The sequence below is a fragment of the Poecilia mexicana genome, unplaced genomic scaffold (assembly GCF_051168715.1).
Source record: "Poecilia mexicana isolate PSO_F unplaced genomic scaffold, ASM5116871v1 scaffold_7, whole genome shotgun sequence".
NCBI classification, from domain to species: Eukaryota; Metazoa; Chordata; class Actinopteri; order Cyprinodontiformes; family Poeciliidae; genus Poecilia; species Poecilia mexicana.
The window spans coordinates 28350284-28367367 of record NW_028263376.1 but is presented as its reverse complement, the minus strand read 5'-3'; the positions used below and the strand labels follow the sequence as shown (position 1 = coordinate 28367367).

The following is a 17084-nucleotide window of genomic DNA, read 5'->3' as shown; positions in this document are numbered from 1 at the left end:
CTTTAGTTTTATTTAAAATATTGATAAAGTCCTGTGTCCTTCTCACGAAGCTGATGTTCTGTATTATCCTATGATTACAAAGTATTGCTATAGTCATTCCTCTCTAAGGTGCAGTTTATTTCAAGGTGATGTAGCGTCACTGAAATTGATCCATTTTTGAGTGAAAGTGAAATGAAGCAGTAAAAGACGCTGGTATCCAAATGTGTTGAAATAAAACTGATGCATAACTTTGAAATGCTCTGAATTTATTATCAAAGTATGTGTCTTGGAAATTGGATGCTGATGTTTTATCCTCAACCTGTGCTGTTGTTTTGCTGGGCTACAGTTCTGTATGTGGCCCACCATGATGGTAAGGATCTAGTCTGGCCCCCACCCCCTGCCCGCCTCTGCTTATGCTGCTTTCTGTCAGTTTCCTGTGCTTCTGCAGCTGTAACAACCCTGAGCTCCGCCCCCCGTCCAGCTCCAGCTCCACACAAACCAAGCTAACTATCCTGGCTGGCTCCTCGTCCAACAGGCTTCATCATATGCTTCATCATCCAAAGTGGAGTTTGAAGTCGCTCAGGGTGCAGAAACAGAAGAAAACTTGAATTAAACGATTACTGCCAGTCTGTGCTCAGCGAGGACCGCTTTTTGTTTCAAACGTGACCCCCATGTTTGGGAGCGTATCGGTGTGTGTCGTCAGTGTGATGCTCCCACATGCAGCATGGCTTTGAGTGGTCAGAGCTGCAGCCTGCATGTTGATTCAGAGCACGACATGTTGTCTGACTGGTGAGCGGGTCTCCCCAGGACGCCGCCGACTAACGACGCAGTAACTCTGCTCGGTGTTTTTGTGTGTCCGGAGAACTTGCCGTTTTAGTTTCTGTATTTGTTTTTTTTTTTTTTTATGTGTGGCCTTACATACGCCTGTCTTTGTCTGTAAGGGAATTGTTGGATTGATGTTCTTGCCTTCTGTGATTATTTTTTGGCAGATGTTTGGAAATGAAGATGATGATAACTGTGTAGTAACAAAATATTGAGAGAATTGTTAATTGTAGGATGTTTTCTTTTAGAAATTTTATTTTAAGGCAGTCATGCTTTCCCCCCCACCCCCTCCTTCCAGTGTGACCGTCCACTTGCTAAAGTAGCGTTTTAGGTGTTCCTGTGATGCTGTCTGGGTTTATATGGGAGGTCAGCAGCAGAACAGGATGTCTTTGTTACATTTGCATTTCCTTTTTATCAGTAACATGAAAACAGCAGAGGCTATTTTTCATGTTCGCTGTCTGAGGGGGGTACTTTTTATACTCATTCCCCTTGCATTTTAAAACATTATATTAAGTGTATTTCACTGGGATTTAATGCAACAAGCGCAATGTAGAGCAGGATTCTGAAGTGAAAGGAAAATAATGCATAGTTTTCAAGATTTTTGTAAAATACAATCTGAATTTGAAGTTGTACTTAGCCCCCTTTACGTGACTACACCTAAATGAAAATTAGTGCAACTCATTGCCTTCAGTTGCTATTTAACAGAACAATTTTGGTTGGTGTAAATGTTTAGTGATACTATAAGTCTCGTGCCTTTGGGCTCTAAGGACGTCCGATGGCCAAGCTTGTTGAGTGCAGCGGAAAACATTTAAAGAAGGCATTAGGATCTTCTGTTGAAGTCAACCTCGATTGTTCAACTGCAACCACGTTTTGTCCGTGTTAAAGCACCATGTGCAGTCAGATGCAATATTTTCACTAAATGCTTAAATGGAAGTAATCATTTTTTCTACTATATCTGGATAGACTACTCTATGCTTGCAGTGAAACTCCAAGAAAAGATCATGTTGCAATTTTGGGAAGTGTCCCTGCAGCACCAAAAGCAACTTCGACTGGATAAAGCGATTAGAAATTCTTGTTGGGGCGTCCCAACCCCAGGGACGTAAACACAAATGAAAATATGTGGCGAGATTTAAAAAAACGATTGCTCTTCATCCAGGCTGCCTGAGCTGGAGTTAGTTTGAGAACAGGCAAATATTTTAACACTTTTTTCCTTTTCTGACTTGAGTCTAAAATAAACTACACACAATACTAGGATAAGTAGTTAATTACAAGGCTCGACCTGCTTATTAAAAATTGCGCCTCTCTCTGTTTGGTAAAATGACTCGGCTGTTATTTTTCTTTTTTTTTTTTTTTTCATTCGTTTTCAGCACCAGTTCCTGTCTGAAGCTTTGCAGTGGAGAGCCCAAGTCGACCCTGACCACGTTCTCTACGTTCTGCTCAACTCTAAGGTAAGATCGGACACATTTCCACAAACGCGACACTTCGTCACGGAGTTTCGGGATGGCTTTTTGTCGCGATCCATGATGACCAGCGTGTCTTCTCCGTCGTCTCCTGCAGGGTGTCCCGGTGTGCACGGCAACATGCGCGCAGCTTCACAAACGAGCTGAGAAAATCACAGCCACTCTCCTAGAAAGAGGAGGCCTCAACACGGGCGACAACGTGGTGCTGCTTTATCCCCCAGGTGAGCCGCGAAGAGCCAAACGATGCGCATTGCCTTTGTGGCGCCTTTCTGGGTTTCGCCTGTTTTGAAATTAAACTTGTCGAGTTTGTGTATGCCAAAGGGTTTTCGTTTACATTCTGTTTCTCCACCGCAGGTATTGACCTGATTGCTGCCTTCTACGGCTGCCTCTATGCAGGGGTGATCCCCGTGACCGTGAGGCCGCCGCACCCCCAGAACCTGTCTGCTACGCTCCCCACGGTCCGCATGATCATTGACGTGAGTGCAGTCCATGCTGCAGAAATGTGAAACACAACAACTGTTGCAGAATCTGTCTTTGAATTGAATCCATACTGGGCACCACCCAGTTTCCCCCGATTGCATGTGTTGTTTTTTGTTTTTTTCTCCTTTCAGCAAACCATCAGTCGTCTTGTAAATAATGATCGACCCTTAATGCAGAGTGTGTGTTTCTGCCAGAATGACCGTGTGTGTGTGTGTGTGTGTGTCCTCCTCAGGTGAGCAAAGCAGCCTGCATCCTCACCACTCAGCCTCTCATGAGGATCCTCAGGTCCAGGGAGGCCGCCGCCAGCGTTAACGTCAAAACGTGGCCGACCATCATCGATACAGGTGCGGAGCGCCGCCGCGTGTTCAGACCGAGGTCCGCACTAAGGCAGAGGAATCGCAGCAGAATGGAGCCGCTTCCTGAATCTTAACACTTTTTATAAATCAGCTCTGAATGCAAAGTGTTTAACACAGGAATATATTTGTCTTTTCGCCACTAGGTGTCGTTTTCCCTTCACTGCATTAGAACAAGATCAATGTCTGCTCTGTAGTTTCAAATGAGTGGCAAAATTGTGTGGGGGGGGCGGGGGGGGGGAATCATCCTACTGATTATCCACCACACAGCAAACACATTTTAAAAATGTGGTTAATTAAAATAAGTTTAATATAAGATCATTTTGCCTCTCCTACCAGATGATCTTCCCAGGAAGCGTCCTCCACACCTCTACAAACCTCCTACTGCTGAGATGCTGGCCTACTTGGACTTCAGTGTGTCTACCACAGGCATGTTGACTGGAGTCAAGGTAAATAAAACGTAACATTCCTTAAAGTTACGCTTTGTAGCAGCAAATGTTTCTGTGAATAAAAAAAAATGTCAAATTTTTAAAAAGCAAAAGGAGAATGAGGATGTATTTAAACGAGGCTTAAAGGTTTAAAATAAGAAGTAGGAATCTATGTGACGTGAACTCCTTGTTTGTAAATGATGCAATCAATACTGTGTAAATTTGAACATAGCAATCCAAAATGCATCCGGTGGATTTTCAGAACCCTTGACGTTCAGTTTCAGGGCGCTGAAAGGGTTTTCCGCTGATGATTCTTCTATCTTGGTCCTACATTATCCGCCTGTTTCCCACACAGTAGAACAGCATCTTTGATTTAACCAGATTTTTAGCAATGCTTCAGTTTTTTTTCCTTGTTGTTTAAATGTTCAGTTTAAATCACGATGTTGGTCCTAATTATGGCACAAATGGAGGAAAAATTGTCAAGCCTCGCTCTTCCCTCATAAACATGTTTTGAAGAGAGAATTGTGTTTATTTAACCTAGAAGTTTCTGACAGGATACGAGGCCAACATCTTCAAAGATGATTCTAAAAATCTGATTTTCTGTTTTTAAAAGCTGCTTTTACCCCATCTCTATAATCAATTGAAAATTCTTCTCTGGCATTACTGTTCTCATAACCGTGTTTTTAATCACGGAGGAGCTTTTGTTATTGTTCCCTGGTATTTGATTTATTTCGTTGGTTAACTAGACGCCTTCAGATTTCCTAAAGGTTACTTTTAATCCTAACCTCCTGGCTGTATTGATAATTAGCTAAATGTGTAATACAGTAGCCTGGTCGTATTGTATTAAAGCCACATCCATATGCGGTTGAGCAGAGTGTGAGAAATCAGCAAATCCTCCATGAAGCTTTGCTTGGTGCCGTTTGCCTTGTTGCAAGAATGAAAATGTTTAAACAAACCAAACTCTGTGAATTTCTCTAGATGTCTCACGCGGCCATCAGCACTCTTTGCCGCTCCATCAAGCTGCAGTGTGAGCTTTACTCCTCACGCCAAATAGCCATCTGCCTGGACCCGTACTGCGGCCTGGGCTTTGTCCTGTGGTGCCTCTCCAGGTACACACACACACACACACACACAATATGTTGCTATTTCTTTAAAAATATCTCCTATGAATGGTTCCACCGATGCTGCAGCTGATCTGTTTTTTTTTTCTTCTTCTTCTTTTTGCCTCAGTGTTTACTCAGGTCACCAGTCTATCCTTATTCCTCCGCTGGAGCTGGAGACCTCGCTGCCTGTGTGGCTGAGCACGCTCAGTCAGTACAAGATCAGAGACACCTTCTGCTCCTACTCCGTCATGGAGCTGTGCACCAAAGGCCTCGGCACGCAGACCGAGGTGCTGAAGGTCAGTGTCGCGCTCGACACTGAGCGACAAGAGGACGCTTTCACACGTGTTTACTGCACGTTTGTAGCTGATTGGGTTTGTAAATGTCAGAGGTAGGAGGACCAGAATAGTTTGGGGGGAAAAAAACAAACATTTGTGTTTAATCTTTTAAAAACTGTTTTATGTGCAAAATAGCTGAAACATTTTTATACTCAGTGTAAATTATTGATTATTTTAATTTCTGAAATGGACAGATAAAAGTACAGACAAATAAAGCATTTGTTAAAAAAAAAATCACACTATAAACCTAGATGATAAAAAGAAAGATTAGCTCAGAAAAAATTGCATTCCCACAGTGCAAATCTGAACATGCAACCCGAGAAGGTAAGCCACACATTGAGAACAAATGTAAAGGAAGAGCATTGAAACAGCAACACTGGCCCAAAGATTATCCACTGTTTTCTTTCACACTGTTTGCCGTTTCCTCTGTCTGACGTTTTCAGCCATGTTGTTGTAAAGTTCTTAGCGTAAGCACAGAGATACGGAAAAAAAAAAGAGATATGATCTGTTGTTCTTGTGGTTTCATGCAGGAAGTTGGTGAGCATGCATAAAATGGGTCACGTCTTCATCCATTATAAAAAAATCATCTTTGTCAAACCCAGAAGTGCCACAAAAAACTTTAATGGCTTTTAAATGTCTCATCTATTGACTCCAGAAACAAATACTTAGGTAAAATCTATATTAGTGTTAGTCCAATAATTGGTAAATATGATTTAATTAATTTATTTCATCTGTCAGTCTTATCAGAGTTAGTGGGCGGGGCCAACAACACTCTGTTCAATAAAACTGATCAGAAGTTGCTGTGCAGGTTAATCAATCAGAAGCTCAGACTAAATACACACATGATAAATGTATAAAATATAATTAAATACAGTTTTATTATATACTGGCTTAACAATTTAGTTAAGGAATTTCAAATGCATTTAATTACTCATTTCATAAATTATTAAAATATTTAAAGATTTATAGCTAAATGTATTAAATTAATCAATTATAAAAAAAATTATTTTGATTATAACAGAGACGTAATTCATTCATTCATTTCTATTTAATGCTTTCTGGCACTAATTGATAATTGGACACGGCAATATTTTAAGTATTTCTAAAAATAAGTTTGTCTCACAGGAACAACAGGCAGGAAAAAAAAAACTCCATTTTGCAAAAATAACCATCTTAATGAATACTGGTTTTGAGTCCAAATATGACATTTTTTTAAATAGGAAACTTGTTATATTCTTGCACACAGGGGGCTATTCTTTGTATTTCCATATTTTTTTGTGTGTGTGCATTGCTCGCCGTGCGACAGTTTCTGCCATGAGCTGCGTGTGTGTTTCAGGCTCGGGGTCTCAACCTGTCTTGTGTGCGAAGCTGTGTGGTGGTGGCTGAGGAGCGACCCCGCCTCGCGCTCTCGCAGTCCTTCTCCAAGCTTTTCAAAGACCTGGGCCTGTCGCCTCGGGCCGTCAGCACCGCCTTCGGCTCCAGGGTCAATCTGGCCATCGGCCTGCAGGTGAGCTCCATGCCGCCTTACCGAACTCTTTAGCTGTTTAGTTTGAGCCACTGAGCTCATGTATTTCTTTCTGTTCCTCTAGGGAACTTCTGGACCAGATCCCTCCACGGTTTATGTTGACATGAAATCCCTGCGTCACGACAGGTGGGAGCAAACGACTCGAAGATGACTGTAAACAAGTATAAACTTTATAATTTCTTTTATTTGTTTGATTTCAGAGTGCGACTGGTTGAAAAAGGAGCGCCACAGAGTCTTCCGCTCATGGAGTCAGGCACTGTGAGTGTTTACTGATGAGTAAACACGTCTATGTGTTTCCTTCAGAGTTCAATACGTCTTGTGTTTTCCTTCTCAGATCCTGCCAGGAGTCAGAGTCATCATAGTTAACCCAGAGACCAGGGGCCCGCTGGGAGACTCGCATCTTGGAGAGGCGAGTTAGCTGAGAATCTTACGAGGAAACACTTACATTTTCTCTTAAATTGGTTTCAGATTCACATACTGAAATTTTCAAGTCATATAAAATTAAATATGATACAAGACATGTTACAGTGACGACCCCTCCCCCCCGTGTGTTTGTGCAGATCTGGGTGAACTCCCCTCACAGTGCCAGCGGCTACTACACCATCTACGGAGAGGAGAGCCTGCAGGCGGATCATTTCAACACCAAGCTCAGCTTTGGGGACCCCCAGACCCTCTGGTCCAGGACGGGATACCTGGGCTTCATCAAGAGAACGGAGCTGCTGGACGCAAGTGGAGGTGAGACGGCTTTTGATGAAAGTGGCGTTTTGGTGTTTAAGTTATTTTACTTTCCAGCCAGAAATGACGTTTCTCACGGTGAACTGTTCCAGATCGCCATGATGCCTTGTTTGTTGTTGGCTCTCTGGATGAAACTTTGGAGTTAAGGGGGCTGCGCTATCACCCCATCGACATCGAGACGTCTGTGTCCCGAGCTCACCGCAGCATCGCAGAGAGGTGAGGGTTTCATGCTGATTAGCTTTTAGCTACAGCAGCAAACTGACTTCTCTCTGTCTTATCTTTAGTTACATTGATTCCCACATTAGTATCTTCACAGGCCTGCCTAAAGAAATTAGCTGATGCAAAACGCTGCTGCTCGCCTTCTCACTGAAACCAGGAAGATAGAGACATCACCCTGGTTCTAACGCCATCTCATTGGCTGCCTGCAGATAAAAAAAATAGATATTATCTTAACCTTATTTGACCAGGTTATAAAAAAACCCCATTGAGATTAAAACCTTCCTTTTCAAGGGAGCTCTGGCGAAGAAGTAGAACACACACACACACACGCACACACACACACACACACACACACACGCACACACACACACACACACACACACACAAAAACTAAACACTGTTGTTGATTTATAAATCACCAAATAGCTTATTAGAAGTCTACTGTTCCTTCCAGACCAATCAGGGCTTCCGGGTTCTGGTCTTTGCATCCACAGAACCAGAACCTAACATGGAGAAGCAGCCTTTGGTTTTTCTGCTAAGCAAATCTGGAACAAACTTCCAGAAAACTGCCAAACTGCCGAAACACAGAGTTCCTTTAAATTAAGCCTTAAAACCCACCTGATCATTGATCCTTATATCTTGCTTGATGACTGTGTTTGTCTTTCTGGTGCTCAGCGCTGTGTTTACATGGACCAACCTGCTGGTGGTGGTGGCAGAGCTCAGCGGCTCCGAGCAGGAGGCCCTGGACCTGGTGCCGCTCGTCACCAACGTGGTCCTGGAGGAGCACCACCTCATCGTCGGGGTGGTCGTCATCGTGGACCCCGGGGTGATCCCCATCAACTCCAGGGGGGAGAAGCAGAGGATGCACCTGCGGGACTCCTTCCTGGCAGACCAACTGGACCCCATCTACGTGGCCTACAACATGTGAACATGCGGTCAGAAACCGATGCAGAAAACTGAGCCAGGGTCAGAGAAGACCCCCACAGGGACCTGAGGGGTGTGAACAGCAGCTGCAACCCTCCCATCCCCCCTCCTTCTCCACCACGTCAGCTTTCGGACTAAATTTTAAAAGAGAAAGCGATGCGGGGGATGCAAGCACAGCGAACGTGCTGCTACAGTGAAATGCTTCCCTTTCAGAAACTGATCCTGCTTTCGTTCCACCTGCTCGATTGCTGCAGTCCAGGTTCGCCGAGACTTCTAAGAACGAGGGCGAAACCTTCTGTCCTCCTCAGAGGAAACGTTCACTTTGAAGAAAGTTGATCTTCATCTGCTGTCTGAAGCCCGTTTCTCCCTCGGCAATCCTAAATCATGTTTTAGTTTTTTGAGGGTTTTTTTTTTTACACATTTTTTAAATAACATACTCCCTTCAAAGACAGAAGACTTTTAATCGTTTAATTCCTTTTGTTCATTCTTTTGTGTGTGTGTGTGTTTTTTTTTTAACCTCCATACTCTTAAAGACAGGGGGCGCACTAGAACTTCCTCCACCTTTTGCACGTCTTTGCACGTCTGGCTCCATGTCCTGCCTCAAGAGGAGACCCCACTGCCCACATCTGCTGCTGCCGCCGCCGCTGCTGCTGCTGCTGCTGCTGCTTCCACAGGAGCAAATCCACATCAGTATTAAAAGAAAAACAACAAAAAAGAAAAGTGCCACCAGCAAGACCCGTCTCGGCTCTGTGACTCCCCACCAGGGGCGCTGCGGTTCTCACCTCCACACCCGTCCTGCTTCAGCCCGCAGGAACGTACGTCGGCCTTCGCTCGTCACAAAATGTCCTAAAAATACACTTGAATAACATTTGTGTGTGGAAAAAAGAATAAAACCCCAAACATTCCCTTGCTCACAAACCTGGATTAGAGAAAATAAAACAGATTTCTTGTTTTTCAGTGTGCAAGGACTTGCTGAGTTAAGATAGGATAACTGTGATTGTCTAAGAAGTTTTAGGTTGTTTTTTTGTTTGTTTGTTTGTTTGTTTGTTTTTTACTTTGAAGCGCCTGTTCTTTGTGGGACCTGCAGATGTTTCTGACATTTAGATGTGCATGCTTTTTGGAAGTGCAGCAGATGTCTGCATACAGACTAGTAGAAGAAAAATATACAGACATAAGCCAAACAGGTCATAAGCACATCAGGAGCAGAGTTAAAGATTTTAGCTGCAGTTTGGGCCTCTTATTAGCCACAACGCTAATTATGTTTACTGAAAACTCTCTTAGAAATCTGCAGCCAGCTCAAGGATCAAAACAGGCTGAGGAAAAGCATGTGGACATTAAAGATCTACTTCTTCCTGCTCATCACACGAGCATCACATGCAATGCGTTAATTCCCACATTACATGATGCTTAGCTCGTTCCAGCCGTGGCTACTTTATGAGAGGCACAAACCAGCTCATAAATCATCGCATTTTCATGACGCGTGATTTCCATTTTCCGTCTTGGTTACCCAGCTAGTTTTTCTCAAGGTGCAGATTTGAGCCGTGAGCGGTCGAACCCGAGCGCAGAGGCGAATCTGAAAATCCCAGCAGATTTCACTCGCAGTCCATAAATAACGTGTAGATGATCAGAAGGCAGGGTAGTGCCTTTTACCTCGGAGACATTTCTGATTTATAAACTATCGAATTTTAAAAGAGAACAACATGCGGGGAGTGCGGAGAAAACTTTTGCCTTATTAAAAACCTGTGGAGCTTCTATGTGATTTTTTTAATTTAGAGTTTTTAAGGAGTTCCACTGAGTCTTGTTCTGGTTTACCTTATTTTCAAGCCTTTTTTTTTTTTTAATTAAAAAAATCTGAATTGATATTTAAACCAATTCCTTCCAAATGTCTGTAACACTGAGGGGGAACAAAAATAGGAGCAAATCCCTATGAAACCTGCATTTAAAAATGGCAGAAGACTTCTTTAAAGGAAAAAGTACAATAGATAAGGGTTAAAAATGTCTGTATACTGTATTTTAGAAGTGAGATACTGTATTGCTAGTGTTACTGTGTACATGGCGATGGAGTCTGTAGATAAAAACTTGACTGATCTTTCATACTTGACCGGGTTTCTTTCTGCATTGCGTGTTAAATGACGTCTCATTGAAAAAGACAGGGAACAGAAACAATGTGCACTTTCCCAATATCATCTGACGTATGTGAGAGAGTGAGAGAGAGAGTGTGTATGTGTGTGTGTGTGTGTGTGTGTGTGTGTGTGTCTAACAGTGATATTTGGCTTTCAAGGTGCAACAAGATTCATCTTCTGTAAGAATCCCAAACGATTGAATTTTTTTTTTTTTTCTTTTTTTGTAAATGTCGCCTCCACTGTATTTTTACTCTTTCCATCCATCCACGTTTGGGATTTAATATATTTTTAGGGGCTTCATTGATATTTTCCCCTCTGATGCATTTTTTCATCCGAAGCTGTTTGATTTCTAAAGCAGCGACACAACCACAGACCACTTTTCACCGAGCACATGTACGCGAGCCAGTCATTTGGTTACTCATGAATAACTGTGTGATAATTGCTTTGTCGCCACTGTTTCACTCCAACGACTTTTAATAAAGTTTTATAATTTCATGTTGGCCTTCAAGCCTTTTCAATAGACCTTGGTGCTATTCAATAAGGTGCCGTACACAGACTTATATCTGTCAACGTCATTGTAGAAAGGTTTCATCCTGGATGTCCTTTTCGGTGTGGAAGTAAACATTTCCGTTTGAGGTCCTAAAGACTTTCACTTTGTCAGAACTTACGTTGTTTTTCATTGTCAGTTTCTATCAGCTCTTAAGATCTGATGCAAAAATCTCGATGGAAACGATGCAACCCGTCTCATCTTTTTTGCCCTTTTTTTAAAAAAAAGTTTTCCACCTGAAAATTCACATCTCACACCTTCAAAGTTGTTCTAAGCACAAAATGTAGAGATGAGGCAAAGAAAAGGGATCATTTCACACAAATAAAAAAAAGAAAAAATAGTCAAGGGTCCACTCTGTATACCTCAACAGTCTGTCCACTATGCATCGTCGAGCTGCAGCAAAAACACATTCTGGACTAGTCAGTGGTGCGATAACCTCTAACAACATGTCTTACAAAAAATAAAAACACTGTCACTCTGTCATTGGATGTGTTTCATGTCGAATAAAATTGCTTTGTCAGACATTCTTCTGGCTTTTTTCTCTTCTATCTTGATGCTTTTCTGGAGCTTACTAAATACCGCCTTTTTGCCACCAGGGGTCGCTGTTTCTGCTTCTTTATAAAGCAAAACAAAAAACGCCACATTAAGCCAACACGAGGTCTCTGCCAAGTGGGATTAATGAAGAACTACAGATATTCACACTTAGTAAGGCTGTTTTTTTTTTTTAACTTAATCACTTACAATTTTTGTTGCACTATTTCCTTTTAAATATTGCGTTTTCATTATTTGCTGGGCAATTAAACGCGCTTGAACAAACTAGTTCCTCGAGTCGCTCTTAATAAAGTAACGCAAAATAACAGCTGGACTGAATAAAACTTGACTTTTTCAGAGATTCTGGATTTCTTTTAGTATTTTATTCATCAAATAAGGAGTTTAGGTCTGAGATGCTCTAAAATTAGCAGTTGAGAATGATAAATAAAAAGACAACAAAAAAAGCATTTAGCCATTTAGCTAAATGGCTAAAGGTCCTGCTGGTGTTAGATTCGTCTCTGCTCCAACACACCTGGATCAAATGGCTGAATTGAATGGCATAAACTTCTCCAGACGCCTGCTAATGAGCCATCATTTGATTATGTTAGAGCAGGGATGCTGTGTCTTGGTAGCTTTGTAGCTGTGTCGTACTCCATTTACATGTTCAGATGATGACCTGAACCGTGCTGTTGTTTATAGCCTTACTCTGCTGTAAATGTCTTCACAGCGTTGTCCCTGACCCGTCTGCTGTGCTCCTTGGTCTTCATGAAGGTGTTTTGTTCACCAATGTTCTCTAACAGACCACTGAGGCCTTCAAAGAACATCTGAATTTATAGTGAGATTAAATGGGTGTACTACATTTATTACAGATAAACCGTAAATTAGTCACAACCCCTGGCAGATGAGGGTTTAAAATAACCTCATAACCTTAACACATATTAAACATTGCATATTCTTTCTGTCTGTATAAATGATGTGCTATTTTCAGCTTGTCTATCACATAACATGAAATGTGAAATCCTGATTGAGAGCTGTGATTGCACCCAATGGTCCGTTTGCTAAATACTGACTTGAAAGGAGTGAATATTTATGCAATCAACTATTTCATGTTGCACTTTTTTTTGGAATCAGTTTTCACCTTGACATTAAAGTTTTTTTGTTTTTTTGTAAATGTTTTAGTCAAAAAAAAAAACCTCAATTTTGTTGATCATTATGGCTTTGTAAAAAAAAAAAAAGCATTAGGGGCAAGCAACCTTTTAAATCAACCGTAAATTATAAATGAACCAAAAATATCGAAATGTTTTTAACCATTTGTAAAATAAAGATAGCATGCACAGCTCATGTTTGCATAGTGGTTTAGTGATTCTGTCTTTTGCAAGACAAAGAGTGAATGTCTCAGAATAACGTCAAGGCAGCAAATATCGGAACTAAGAGCAGACTGCAGAAGAGCCTGTGTGAAGAAGCTCTATCTTTCAGCTGATTTTCTGCTAACCACTTTCCAAATGCGCTGGTTTTCGAATAGACTCCTGGTCTGTGGGGGTGTCCACAGCTCTCCCCGAAGCTCGTCACTCCTATAAGGTAATATCTGTCGTCTTTCTCACTGTAGCACTGCAGTGGACTTCCGCTGTCGCCCTGCACCACCACCAGGGTGTTACGCTTGAGTAACTGAGCAGCTTAGAAACATACAAAAATATAAAATAATCACCCAACCTGACAAGTGTCAACTCCTCCAGAGAGCATTCCTGCACAGAGCATGTTTTCTGTGATCAGCCCGTTGTACCAGTGTCTCTGGTTGCACCTGAACGTCTCAATGAGCTCCAGCTCAGCTTCCTGCAGCATGTCCACTGCTCCACCTGCCAGAAGCGCAAGCAAAACAACCTAACATATCAACATGAAATAAGTGACTGCACAACTATTCAGCCCTTTCAAGTCAGTATTTAGCAGAGTCATATCGTTAACCGCTGTGGGGACGGGTCTCAGTCAAGTTTGCACATCTGAACACTGAAATTTTGGTGGGTGGTTGAGTGGATGGATGGATAGCCAGGAGGCTGTCTAATTGTAAATATGACATGAACAAAAACTTTTATAGTCATATTTTATCATAAATTCATGCTTTTCTGCACACCTGGTGGGGAGAGGGGGTTGCCATGGTACCAACCTTTGTAGTTGATGCTCCCCCAGCCGGTGATGAAGCAGTTGCTCAGGTTTAGGGCAACCTGGTGGTTCATGCTCATCGGAACGCAACACGGCTGGATGTAATTTGTGAAGACGAGGGGGCTCTTGAGCATCAGGAGCGCCACGTCGTTGTTGGATGAGTTGAAGTCGTAGTTCTCGTGTATGATGACGTTTTTGACGCCGCGTCTCTGGGATTGAGGCCCAGGCTTGGACAGCATGGTTATTCCCACCAACACGGTCAAGAAGCTGCTGTGCCATCTGGACAGAAAACCAAATCAATCCAACTCTCTGCTGATGATGTTGACGAAGATGCCACATCAAAGCGAACTTGGTTTCGCAATCCCTCTTTTGGTTTTCGTCGCAGACAAACTCTGTGATTGATTCTTTTGTTTTTTTCTCTACCACTTTGTATTCTCTGAAGACCGACTGTATTAAGTTGGACTCACATGTAATTGTGGTAGCAGTGCGCTGCAGAGACAATCCACTTGCTGCTGATGATCGTCCCTCCACAGAAGTGCGTGCCCAGGAACTGGATGCTGGCCTGCCAGGGCCATGCTCCCTCCGGGGCATCTCGGCCACCAATTATCCGGGATGCCCCAGGTGGCCCTGCCAGTTTCCGCTTCCCACAGCCTGGTCAACAAAATAATAATAATAATAATAATAATAATAATAAAAACCTTCTGCCTTAAAATAAAAACCATGCCATGTGTTAGATGAGCTGTTGGTAAAAGTTTGACATAAGTTTTTGAATGTGGGACTCAACCACAGAACAAAAGCAAAGTGTCTTGTGAAGATGCTCAAGCTGGCAAGATGCTGTGTTTATCCAAATACTCTACTGATATTTGCTGAAAGGTCGAGCAGAGAGGAAGAAGCCATCCAAAAGCAACACAAAAAGCCAGATTACTGTTTGCAGATGCACTCAGTGGCAAACACCTTCATTTTTAGAGTCATGTCCTGTGGGGCTAAAGCTGGAGCAATTGCGTCTGGAGGAAAAAAAAAAAAAAAGGAGAAACTTGCGAGCCTGAGAACATCTTCTTAACTGTCAAGTAAGGGGCAACTAGTCCACAATGTCCCACAATGCTTTAAGGAATTGTATAGTCTATAGTATTTTCTGAAAGTAAACTAAATCGTGAATAATGCCTACTTTAATTAATTATGTTAGTTTTATATCGAAACTTGAATTGAGTTGTTAATAGGTACCATGTCTTACGTTCTCTTCCTTCGACAGGGTTTCTTCAGGATTTGGGTTGGAGGACCGAGACGGGCCATGGGAGAAGGTTCATTTTGCCTTGGAAAAATGTTCTGGATCAATGTTGAAAGACCCAGTGATGATCCATTTTTCAGTTTTCTGCTAAAGCACACTATGTTTATTTTAATAAGTATCCTGGGTTTTAAGTGTCTGACACAATCCTCTTTAATCAGACATTGCTTCCCCAGTGTTTCCCCCAGTGTATTATAAGCCTGGTGGGCCACCAGGCTTTACTTGTGCCCCCAACAGGCTAGGCAATGCTTTTTTATTTAAGTCTTTTTAAATGTTTGCATTTTTTAAGACTTTGTAGTTAGTGTTCAGGCGTTAGTCTTCCAATCTCTCAATGACATATGATTATCAAGTGATATTTCCAAGTTTCCTGTCAACTTTAAACATTTTTTAACTCAAAAACACGATGGACTGTTGGATGAGTGACTGCCCTGGCGTTCAACCACCGTTTTCTGGGGGAAACCTTGAAAGTCTTTGTAAAATTGATCTCACTTTACATACTTATATTTGATAGAAGGTTAGAAAATCTCCAAAAAACATAAATAACAACAGTTGACATGTCCTATGGTTGCTATGGAGACTTAGTGACCCAACAGGCCTCTGTTTTTTGCTATTTTCTAACAGCAAGCTTTGGCAATTGTGTTTGTGTAGCCTACATATTGTTACCTGGGTTCCCAAAAAATATGCACAACTCTCTGATGATGCATATGAACAATGGATCATCAGATAGATGGAACTGAGTTGTTATTTGGGATCCGGTCCCAATTAACAACTCAGAAACACAGAATTGGGACAACTCTGATTCTTTTTTTTCTTTTTTTTTTCTTCCTAAGATCAGAAAGAGCAAAGGTGCTATAACTCTGCACTTCTTTTTCTCTTTCTTTTTTTTTTTAAAGATAAGCATTTAACCACATAACTTTCCAACCCGTTTTTAACTTACTCTGATTTGAAGCTGCTGCGGCCAAACACAAGATGCTTAAAAACTGTAGCAAAAACTTCAGACCCATCACCAGTTTGACCCTTCCGGACTTTTTCTTTCTTTCTTTCTTTCTTTCTTTCTTTCTTTCTTTTTTTTTTTTTAAAGGTAAACCAAAACAATTCCTCCCGTGACGTCATAATCACTTTAAACTGATTGGTGAAATCTTAAACTCGTTAAACAAGTACATTTTGTATTTTCCTGCAAGTAGAAAGTTTCACTCAACTGAGTGGAAGCTACATTTCAGCATATTTCTTCAAATACAAAGTTTACTGATTTTTTTTTTTTTTGTTTCATTGGTTACATCCTCTTATGTAAATCTAAATTATATTTAATGTGATTTATCCCGTATAAAATATATATATTTTTTTACTTCCTTTGAGCACGATCATGCAGTTTGCCTGCCGTAAAACTGAAAGCCCAGAAACAATAAAATAAATTCCTTCACTGAACTCGGTCGACTCGCACTCAGTCAACCCGTTCAGTCAGATAGATTAAAAAAAACAAAAAAAACACTTGGTGTCTCCTGATCGGGATAATCAGTCGCGCTGTGGGGTTTTGCAGGAGCTGCAGGCCTGAATGACCTTTAGGATTTCTAGTCCGAGGCGCGCTCCCCGACACTCCCTCACATTCTGCTGAGAGTCATCAATTATGCAGGGAAGCTGCTGCTCGCACTGAGGGGGGAAGATAGCAGCAACAATATGGCGACAACCGCAGTTCCTCCTCAACCTTTCCCACATCTGCAGTCCTGCACCGACTCACCGGATTCACTGTAACCGTCGCATAAGTGAGTATCATTCATATTTGCAGCCGGTTTGGGATGAATCGTGGCTGGAAGGTGGGGTTTTTTGTTCCTTCAGTGGGCTGAATGTCGCAGCGCCGCTCGCTGCTCCGCGTCTTCTCTCTTTTTTATATATATATTTATATATATTTTTTGGAGCGGGAAGGAAGAGGGTGTCAGCGCCTTCTGACAAATCTGTTATTTGGATTAGAGCAAAGGGAAGATTTATATTTATGTCTGATTTTGTGTGGATTATGCGGAAACGTTGGAACCCGTCGAACAGTTTGAAAAAAAAAAAGATTTGTAAGTGAGGTTTGGTTTGGTTCAGGG

General features: G+C 41.9%; 2 protein-coding genes across 2 annotated transcripts in view; one reads left to right on the top strand and one right to left on the bottom strand.

The window, feature by feature from the left end:
• The window catches only part of dip2ba (DIP2 acetate--CoA ligase B (putative)a), a 50485-nt gene extending 38928 nt beyond the window's left edge, over nt 1-11557 (top strand). The window contains exons 25-38 of the mRNA XM_014982238.2: nt 2169-2249; nt 2359-2482; nt 2616-2737; nt 2974-3085; nt 3434-3543; nt 4501-4631; nt 4753-4921; nt 6297-6467; nt 6550-6611; nt 6686-6743; nt 6820-6894; nt 7046-7220; nt 7313-7436; nt 8115-11557. Of these exons, the coding sequence (XP_014837724.2) occupies nt 2169-2249; nt 2359-2482; nt 2616-2737; nt 2974-3085; nt 3434-3543; nt 4501-4631; nt 4753-4921; nt 6297-6467; nt 6550-6611; nt 6686-6743; nt 6820-6894; nt 7046-7220; nt 7313-7436; nt 8115-8367 (1767 nt within the window). The 3' untranslated portion in view covers nt 8368-11557. The remainder of the gene's footprint in view (nt 1-2168; nt 2250-2358; nt 2483-2615; nt 2738-2973; nt 3086-3433; nt 3544-4500; nt 4632-4752; nt 4922-6296; nt 6468-6549; nt 6612-6685; nt 6744-6819; nt 6895-7045; nt 7221-7312; nt 7437-8114) is intronic.
• A 1144-nt stretch (nt 11558-12701) lies between these two features.
• LOC106914976 (acrosin) lies at nt 12702-16922 on the bottom strand. Its single transcript, XM_014982244.2, has 5 exons — nt 15938-16922; nt 14186-14369; nt 13723-13997; nt 13275-13417; nt 12702-13196 (listed from the first exon to the last, which is right to left on the bottom strand). The coding sequence occupies exons 1-5, from the start codon at nt 16002-16004 to the stop codon at nt 12960-12962; spliced, it is 906 nt and encodes a 301-aa protein (XP_014837730.2). The 5' UTR covers nt 16005-16922; the 3' UTR covers nt 12702-12959.
• Between the last annotated feature and the right edge of the window lie 162 nt (nt 16923-17084).